A 9,216-nucleotide genomic window follows, 5' to 3' on the forward strand; every position below is an offset into this window, starting at 1 on the left:
CGCAAGCATCTGAACGCAGCGACTCCCCAGTTTGACACGATGACTCAAGCTGAGAAAGAGCAGGAAAACGGGAAGGAGAGAGAAAAGGAGCGAGAGAAGGAGAAAGACAAGGAGCAGCAGCGTGGAGTCAAAAGACCCATCGCTCCCCCGGCCATCCCGGAGCCGCTTCAAGAGGTCAGTAACTAATAACGTGTCTCCATGCGATACCGTTCGTAGTTTCTCTCAATGTAGCAGAGTAATAACGTTCAACGTTATCCCCGTTTTCCTCCTGTCTGCTTTAGACCAGAGTGCACAGGGGAATCGATAGCTTTGACCAGGTGGAAGCTGTTCCTGACAGTTTACAGTTTGTGTGTATAGCTTCTGTATAACCAGCTCAAATTCCTTGTGTACCCGATGTAGGCATAGAGCCCATTGTTACAAAGTGCTTTGCAGGAGAACATCTACGATACAAAAAGACAATGATGAAAACATGAACATTAAATGCAGAAACAGGGATAAAAATACACAAAAATGGTAAAAACTGAAATATATAATGCAAAAATAGGGATAAAATACAGACACACAATTGTAAAAAAAAAAATGCACACACAAGGATAAAATACAAAAACACAGTCATTGGTAAAAACCTGGCAGAGGACTATGATGTAAAGGGCACCACTACTATCTGCGATTCTGATCACGATTCTAATCTCAGTTTCTAACTTTTCTTCTTTTCAGCAAATACAGAGCAACTTCATTGTGGTCATCCACCCCGGCTCGAGGATGCTCCGCATGGGGCGAGCGACAGACACGCTCCCCGTGGCCGTCCCGCACGTGATCGCCCGCAGACACAAACAGAGCGGCCAGCCCAGATATGAAGATCCCTGGCTGCTCAGAGACGGTCTCAACGTACGTCACTGAGACCACATAGTCTGTCTCTGTCTGTCTCTCTGTCTCTGTCTCTACTGCACTCACACAACTGTGGAAAATAGTAGAGATAAAGAAAGACGTGTGTTTAAACGCAACCAGACTTTTGACTGCTAGTGTAGAAAAAGAGACACTGCTAGTGTAGTGTCACGGTGAGTGGTGTAGACTCAAATGTTTACACACACACACACACACACACACACACACACACACACACACACACACACACACAGAGTCTGACTGTCCTGTCACGGTGAGCGGTGTAGACTGTAGAGAACCTAATTGCAGGACAACAGCAGGAGGCGGATGATGAGTAAACCCAAAACTGGGTATATTTAATGAAACAACAGGTAACATATAACGACAGGTAACAGGGACAGAACACACGTGAACTTGCTGACGACCAGACAAACACTGAGAGGTGAACAGGAACATAAATACACAGAGGGAAGTGATTAGACATGGGAAACAGCTGAGTTATTTACTAACAAGACACAGACTGGAGACTAACATAGATCTGCTGGACCTAGACAGTGAAACATGAGGCACCTGAGGGGACTAGAGACTAACATAGACCTGCTGGACCTAGACAGTGAAACATGAGGAACCTGAGGGGACTAGAGACATAGATCTGCTGGACCTAGACAGTGAAACATGAGGCACCTGAGGGGACTAGAGACTAACATAGACCTGCTGGACCTAGACAGTGAAACATGAGGGACCTGAGGGGACTAGAGACAGACTAGAGACTAACATAGACCTGCTGGACCTAGACAGTGAAACATGAGGGACCTGAGGGGACTAGAGACAGACTAGAGACTAACATAGACCTGCTGGACCTAGACAGTGAAACATGAGGAACCTGAGGGGACTAGAGACAGAGGGAAAGTCTGACAAAGTCACAATCGTGACAGTGTAGAAAAAGAGACGCTATAGATCGTCTCTCTCTTTTTCTATTCTACCAGTCAAACATCTGGAAGAGTTTGGACACACCACACATCAATCAGATGGGTCCAAACTTAAGCACACACTCACACACACACACTCATTCATACGCACACACGCACACACACATTCATACGCACACACGCACACACTCATTCATACGCACACTCATTCATATGCACACTCATTCATACGCACACACGCAAAGTGTCTTTATGAATTCATTGTTCTTACCCCTCCTTCCTCATTGACAGAAACCAGAGAGTAGTGAGCAGAGGCAGAACGGTCTGAAAATGGTGGAGCAGGCCATCTGGTCCAAGAAGATGTCCAACGGAGTGAGGAGGACGCCTGTGTCTGCTGAGCAGGTCTGTGCGTGTGTGTGAGAGCGAGAGAGCTGCATGTTGAACAGGTCTGTGTGTGTGTGTGTGTGTGTGTGTGTGTGTGTGTGTGTGTGTGTGTGTGTGTGTGTGAGAGCGAGACAGCTGCATGTTGAACAGCGACTATTAACCGGCAGCAGAGACCAAGACAAGATTCCATTCATTGACCATACGAGAAAAGAGTGACCAAGCTGTGTGTTCTGTCTGTCTGTCTCCCTCCACAGGCCCACTCTTATAACCAAGCTGTGTGCTCTGCCTGTCTGTCTCCCTCCACAGGCCCGCTCTTATAACCAAGCTGTGTGCTCTGCCTGTCTGTCTCCCTCCACAGGCCCGCTCTTATAACCAAGCTGTGTGCTCTGCCTGTCTGTCTCCCTCCACAGGCCCGCTCTTATAACCAAGCTGTGTGCTCTGCCTGTCTGTCTCCCTCCACAGGCCCGCTCTTATAACCAAGCTGTGTGTTCTGCCTGTCTGTCTCCCTCCACAGGCCCGCTCTTATAACCAAGCTGTGTGCTCTGCCTGTCTGTCTCCCTCCACAGGCCCGCTCTTATAACCAAGCTGTGTGCTCTGCCTGTCTGTCTCCCTCCACAGGCCCGCTCTTATAACCAAGCTGTGTGCTCTGCCTGTCTGTCTCCCTCCACAGGCCCGCTCTTATAACCAAGCTGTGTGCTCTGCCTGTCTGTCTCCCTCCACAGGCCCGCTCTTATAACCAAGCTGTGTGTTCTGCCTGTCTGTCTCCCTCCACAGGCCCGCTCTTATAACCAAGCTGTGTGCTCTGCCTGTCTGTCTCCCTCCACAGGCCCGCTCTTATAACCAAGCTGTGTGCTCTGCCTGTCTGTCTCCCTCCACAGGCCCGCTCTTATAACGAAGCTGTGTGCTCTGCCTGTCTGTCTCCCTCCACAGGCCCGCTCTTATAACCAAGCTGTGTGCTCTGCCTGTCTGTCTCCCTCCACAGGCCCGCTCTTATAACCAAGCTGTGTGTTCTGTCTGTCTGTCTCCCTCCACAGGCCCGCTCTTATAACCAAGCTGTGTGTTCTGCCTGTCTGTCTCCCTCCACAGGCCCGCTCTTATAACCAAGCTGTGTGCTCTGCCTGTCTGTCTCCCTCCACAGGCCCGCTCTTATAACCAAGCTGTGTGCTCTGCCTGCCTGTCTCCCTCCACAGGCCCGCTCTTATAACCAAGCTGTGTGCTCTGCCTGTCTGTCTCCCTCCACAGGCCCGCTCTTATAACCAAACTGTGTGTTCTGTCTGTCTCCCTCCACAGGCCCGCTCTTATAACCAAGCTGTGTGTTCTGCCTGTCTGTCTCCCTCCACAGGCCCGCTCTTATAACCAAGCTGTGTGCTCTGCCTGTCTGTCTCCCTCCACAGGCCCGCTCTTATAACCAAGCTGTGTGTTCTGCCTGTCTGTCTCCCTCCACAGGCCCGCTCTTATAACCAAGCTGTGTGCTCTGCCTGTCTGTCTTCCTCCACAGGCCCGCTCTTATAACCAAGCTGTGTGTTCTGCCTGTCTGTCTCCCTCCACAGGCCCGCTCTTATAACCAAGCTGTGTGCTCTGCCTGTCTGTCTCCCTCCACAGGCCCGCTCTTATAACCAAGCTGTGTGTTCTGCCTGTCTGTCTCCCTCCACAGGCCCGCTCTTATAACCAAGCTGTGTGTTCTGTCTGTCTGTCTCCCTCCACAGGCCCGCTCTTATAACCAAGCTGTGTGCTCTGCCTGTCTGTCTCCCTCCACAGGCCTGCTCTTATAACCAAGCTGTGTGTTCTGCCTGTCTGTCTCCCTTCACAGGCCCGCTCTTATAACCAAGCTGTGTGCTCTGCCTGTCTGTCTCCCTCCACAGGCCCGCTCTTATAACCAAGCTGTGTGCTCTGCCTGTCTGTCTCCCTCCACAGGCCTGCTCTTATAACCAAGCTGTGTGCTCTGCCTGTCTGTCTCCCTCCACAGGCCTGCTCTTATAACCAAGCTGTGTGCTCTGCCTGTCTGTCTCCCTCCACAGGCCCGCTCTTATAACCAAGCTGTGTGTTCTGCCTGTCTGTCTCCCTCCACAGGCCCGCTCTTATAACCAAGCTGTGTGCTCTGCCTGTCTGTCTCCCTCCACAGGCCCGCTCTTATAACCAAGCTGTGTGTTCTGCCTGTCTGTCTCCCTCCACAGGCCCGCTCTTATAACCAAGCTGTGTGCTCTGCCTGTCTGTCTCCCTCCACAGGCCCGCTCTTATAACCAAGCTGTGTGCTCTGCCTGTCTGTCTCCCTCCACAGGCCCGCTCTTATAACCAAGCTGTGTGCTCTGCCTGTCTGTCTCCCTCCACAGGCCCGCTCTTATAACCAAGCTGTGTGTTCTGCCTGTCTGTCTCCCTCCACAGGCCCGCTCTTATAACCAAGCTGTGTGCTCTGCCTGTCTGTCTCCCTCCACAGGCCCGCTCTTATAACCAAGCTGTGTGCTCTGCCTGTCTGTCTCCCTCCACAGGCCCGCTCTTATAACCAAGCTGTGTGTTCTGCCTGTCTGTCTCCCTCCACAGGCCCGCTCTTATAACCAAGCTGTGTGCTCTGCCTGTCTGTCTCCCTCCACAGGCCCGCTCTTATAACCAAGCTGTGTGTTCTGCCTGTCTGTCTCCCTCCACAGGCCCGCTCTTATAACCAAGCTGTGTGCTCTGCCTGTCTGTCTCCCTCCACAGGCCCGCTCTTATAACCAAGCTGTGTGCTCTGCCTGTCTGTCTCCCTCCACAGGCCCGCTCTTATAACCAAGCTGTGTGCTCTGCCTGTCTGTCTCCCTCCACAGGCCCGCTCTTATAACCAAGCTGTGTGTTCTGCCTGTCTGTCTCCCTCCACAGGCCCGCTCTTATAACCAAGCTGTGTGCTCTGCCTGTCTGTCTCCCTCCACAGGCCCGCTCTTATAACCAAGCTGTGTGCTCTGCCTGTCTGTCTCCCTCCACAGGCCCGCTCTTATAACCAAGCTGTGTGTTCTGCCTGTCTGTCTCCCTCCACAGGCCCGCTCTTATAACCAAGCTGTGTGTTCTGTCTGTCTGTCTCCCTCCACAGGCCCGCTCTTATAACCAAGCTGTGTGCTCTGCCTGTCTGTCTCCCTCCACAGGCCCGCTCTTATAACCAAGCTGTGTGCTCTGCCTGTCTGTCTCCCTCCACAGGCCCGCTCTTATAACCAAGCTGTGTGCTCTGCCTGTCTGTCTCCCTCCACAGGCCCGCTCTTATAACCAAGCTGTGTGCTCTGCCTGTCTGTCTCCCTCCACAGGCCCACTCTTATAACCAAGCTGTGTGCTCTGCCTGTCTGTCTCCCTCCACAGGCCCGCTCTTATAACCAAGCTGTGTGCTCTGCCTGTCTGTCTCCCTCCACAGGCCCGCTCTTATAACCAAGCTGTGTGCTCTGCCTGTCTGTCTCCCTCCACAGGCCCGCTCTTATAACCAAGCTGTGTGTTCTGCCTGTCTGTCTCCCTCCACAGGCTCTTATAACCAAGCTGTGTGTTCTGCCTGTCTGTCTCCCTTCACAGGCCCGCTCTTATAACCAAGCTGTGTGCTCTGCCTGTCTGTCTCCCTCCACAGGCCCGCTCTTATAACCAAGCTGTGTGTTCTGCCTGTCTGTCTCCCTCCACAGGCCCGCTCTTATAACCAAGCTGTGTGCTCTGCCTGTCTGTCTGTCTCCCTCCACAGGCCCGCTCTTATAACCAAGCTGTGTGTTCTGCCTGTCTGTCTCCCTCCACAGGCCCGCTCTTATAACCAAGCTGTGTGCTCTGCCTGTCTGTCTCCCTCCACAGGCCCGCTCTTATAACCAAGCTGTGTGCTCTGCCTGTCTGTCTCCCTCCACAGGCCCGCTCTTATAACCAAGCTGTGTGCTCTGCCTGTCTGTCTCCCTCCACAGGCCCGCTCTTATAACCAAGCTGTGTGTTCTGCCTGTCTGTCTCCCTCCACAGGCCCGCTCTTATAACCAAGCTGTGTGCTCTGCCTGTCTGTCTCCCTCCACAGGCCCGCTCTTATAACCAAGCTGTGTGCTCTGCCTGTCTGTCTCCCTCCACAGGCCCGCTCTTATAACCAAGCTGTGTGCTCTGCCTGTCTGTCTCCCTCCACAGGCCCGCTCTTATAACCAAGCTGTGTGCTCTGCCTGTCTGTCTCCCTCCACAGGCCCGCTCTTATAACCAAGCTGTGTGTTCTGCCTGTCTGTCTCCCTCCACAGGCCCGCTCTTATAACCAAGCTGTGTGCTCTGCCTGTCTGTCTCCCTCCACAGGCCCGCTCTTATAACCAAGCTGTGTGTTCTGCCTGTCTGTCTCCCTCCACAGGCCCGCTCTTATAACCAAGCTGTGTGCTCTGCCTGTCTGTCTCCCTCCACAGGCCCGCTCTTATAACCAAGCTGTGTGCTCTGCCTGTCTGTCTCCCTCCACAGGCCCGCTCTTATAACCAAGCTGTGTGCTCTGCCTGTCTGTCTCCCTCCACAGGCCCGCTCTTATAACCAAGCTGTGTGCTCTGCCTGTCTGTCTCCCTCCACAGGCCCGCTCTTATAACCAAGCTGTGTGTTCTGCCTGTCTGTCTCCCTCCACAGGCCCGCTCTTATAACCAAGCTGTGTGCTCTGCCTGTCTGTCTCCCTCCACAGGCCCGCTCTTATAACCAAGCTGTGTGTTCTGCCTGTCTGTCTCCCTCCACAGGCCCGCTCTTATAACCAAGCTGTGTGCTCTGCCTGTCTGTCTCCCTCCACAGGCCCGCTCTTATAACCAAGCTGTGTGTTCTGCCTGTCTGTCTCCCTCCACAGGCCCGCTCTTATAACCAAGCTGTGTGCTCTGCCTGTCTGTCTCCCTCCACAGGCCCGCTCTTATAACCAAGCTGTGTGCTCTGCCTGTCTGTCTCCCTCCACAGGCCCGCTCTTATAACCAAGCTGTGTGTTCTGCCTGTCTGTCTCCCTCCACAGGCCCGCTCTTATAACCAAGCTGTGTGTTCTGTCTGTCTGTCTCCCTCCACAGGCCCGCTCTTATAACCAAGCTGTGTGCTCTGCCTGTCTGTCTCCCTCCACAGGCCCGCTCTTATAACCAAGCTGTGTGTTCTGCCTGTCTGTCTCCCTCCACAGGCCCGCTCTTATAACCAAGCTGTGTGCTCTGCCTGTCTGTCTCCCTCCACAGGCCCGCTCTTATAACCAAGCTGTGTGCTCTGCCTGTCTGTCTCCCTCCACAGGCCCGCTCTTATAACCAAGCTGTGTGCTCTGCCTGTCTGTCTCCCTCCACAGGCCCGCTCTTATAACCAAGCTGTGTGTTCTGCCTGTCTGTCTCCCTCCACAGGCCCGCTCTTATAACCAAGCTGTGTGTTCTGTCTGTCTGTCTCCCTCCACAGGCCCGCTCTTATAACCAAGCTGTGTGTTCTGCCTGTCTGTCTCCCTCCACAGGCCCGCTCTTATAACCAAGCTGTGTGTTCTGCCTGTCTGTCTCCCTCCACAGGCCCGCTCTTATAACCAAGCTGTGTGCTCTGCCTGTCTGTCTGTCTCCCTCCACAGGCCCGCTCTTATAACCAAGCTGTGTGTTCTGCCTGTCTGTCTCCCTCCACAGGCCCGCTCTTATAACCAAGCTGTGTGCTCTGCCTGTCTGTCTCCCTCCACAGGCCCGCTCTTATAACCAAGCTGTGTGCTCTGCCTGTCTGTCTCCCTCCACAGGCCCGCTCTTATAACCAAGCTGTGTGCTCTGCCTGTCTGTCTCCCTCCACAGGCCCGCTCTTATAACCAAGCTGTGTGCTCTGCCTGTCTGTCTCCCTCCACAGGCCTGCTCTTATAACCAAGCTGTGTGCTCTGCCTGTCTGTCTCCCTCCACAGGCCCGCTCTTATAACCGTCAGATCCGCCCAGCGGTGCTGGACAGCAGCTCCAGGGTGAAGTGGACCAATACAGCGCACCATCCTTTGCACCTGGTGGGGGAGGAGGTCAGTGAGAGAGAGAGAGAGAGAGAGAGAGGGAATATGTACATGTGTGAATAAGTTCTGAAAGCTCACAAACAGTTATGACTCTCTTTGTCTTACCCCCCCCCCCACACACACACACACACACACACAGGCAGTGCACGTGAATCCGTCAGACTGTTACGACCTCCACTGGCCTGTGGTCAGAGGGCAGCTGAACGTGCACGCGGGGACTGGAGGCTCGCTGACGGCCGTCCTGACTGACCTGGAGACCATCTGGAGCCACATCATTCAGAAACATCTGGAGATCCCCCTCAAAGACTTAAAGGTAGGAGAGGAGAGGTGCTGGTGAGCAAAGTGATGAAATGCTGCCTTGACTACATTTCAGGGAAAATATGATGTTCTAATTTATTGAACGAAGTAGTCGTCTTCTTTGTGGAGTGAATTTGTGGGTGCTCTCTGCTCTGCAAGATGTGGAAATTATTATTTTGTACGATCACTTGAAGATGGGATTTACTGTAGCTCAACATAAGACAGAATGGGCAGGGAGAAAAATATGTCAGTATTCGGTGTGAATTGGCCATTCACTGAAAAGTATGGACATTGTGTTCATGAGGCCTGTAATAACAGTAATAATAATGTATCTGATGGTGATCTAACTGTAATAACAGTCATAATAATGTATCTGATGGTGATCTAACTGTAATGACAGTAATAATAATGTATCTGATGGTGATCTAACTGTAATAACAGTAATAATAATGTATCTGATGGTGATCTAACTGTAATAACAGTCATAATAATGTATCTGATGGTGATCTAACTGTAATGACAGTAATAATAATGTATCTGATGGTGATCTAACTGTAATAACAGTAATAATAATGTATCTGATGGTGATCTAACTGTAATAACAGTCATAATAATGTATCTGATGGTGATCTAACTGTAATAACAGTAATAATAATGTATCTGATGGTGATCTAACTGTAATGACAGTCATAATAATGTATCTGATGGTGATCTAACTGTAATAACAGTCATAATAATGTATCTGATGGTGATCTAACTGTAATAACAGTCATAATAATGTATCTGATGGTGATCTAACTGTAATAA

At 52.0% G+C, this 9,216-nt stretch overlaps 1 protein-coding gene across 2 annotated transcripts in view; it reads left to right on the forward strand.

The window, feature by feature from the left end:
- Nucleotides 1-9,216, forward strand: part of LOC310771137 (actin-related protein 8-like) — a 16,449-nt gene continuing 7,233 nt past the window's right edge. The window contains exons 1-5 of one of the 2 annotated variants that reach the window (XM_083663800.1): nt 1-174; nt 718-888; nt 2,106-2,216; nt 8,017-8,121; nt 8,252-8,425. In XM_083663800.1, coding sequence (XP_083519926.1) covers nt 40-174; nt 718-888; nt 2,106-2,216; nt 8,017-8,121; nt 8,252-8,425 — 696 coding nt within the window. In that variant the 5' untranslated portion in view covers nt 1-39. Of the gene's footprint in view, nt 175-717; nt 889-2,105; nt 2,217-8,016; nt 8,126-8,251; nt 8,426-9,216 lie in introns of those variants that run through there. The other variant, XM_083663801.1, reaches the window with a different exon arrangement.

This window comes from Poromitra crassiceps, assembly GCF_964638095.1.
Source record: "Poromitra crassiceps genome assembly, contig: HAP1_SCAFFOLD_377, whole genome shotgun sequence".
Classification (NCBI taxonomy): domain Eukaryota; kingdom Metazoa; phylum Chordata; class Actinopteri; order Beryciformes; family Melamphaidae; genus Poromitra; species Poromitra crassiceps.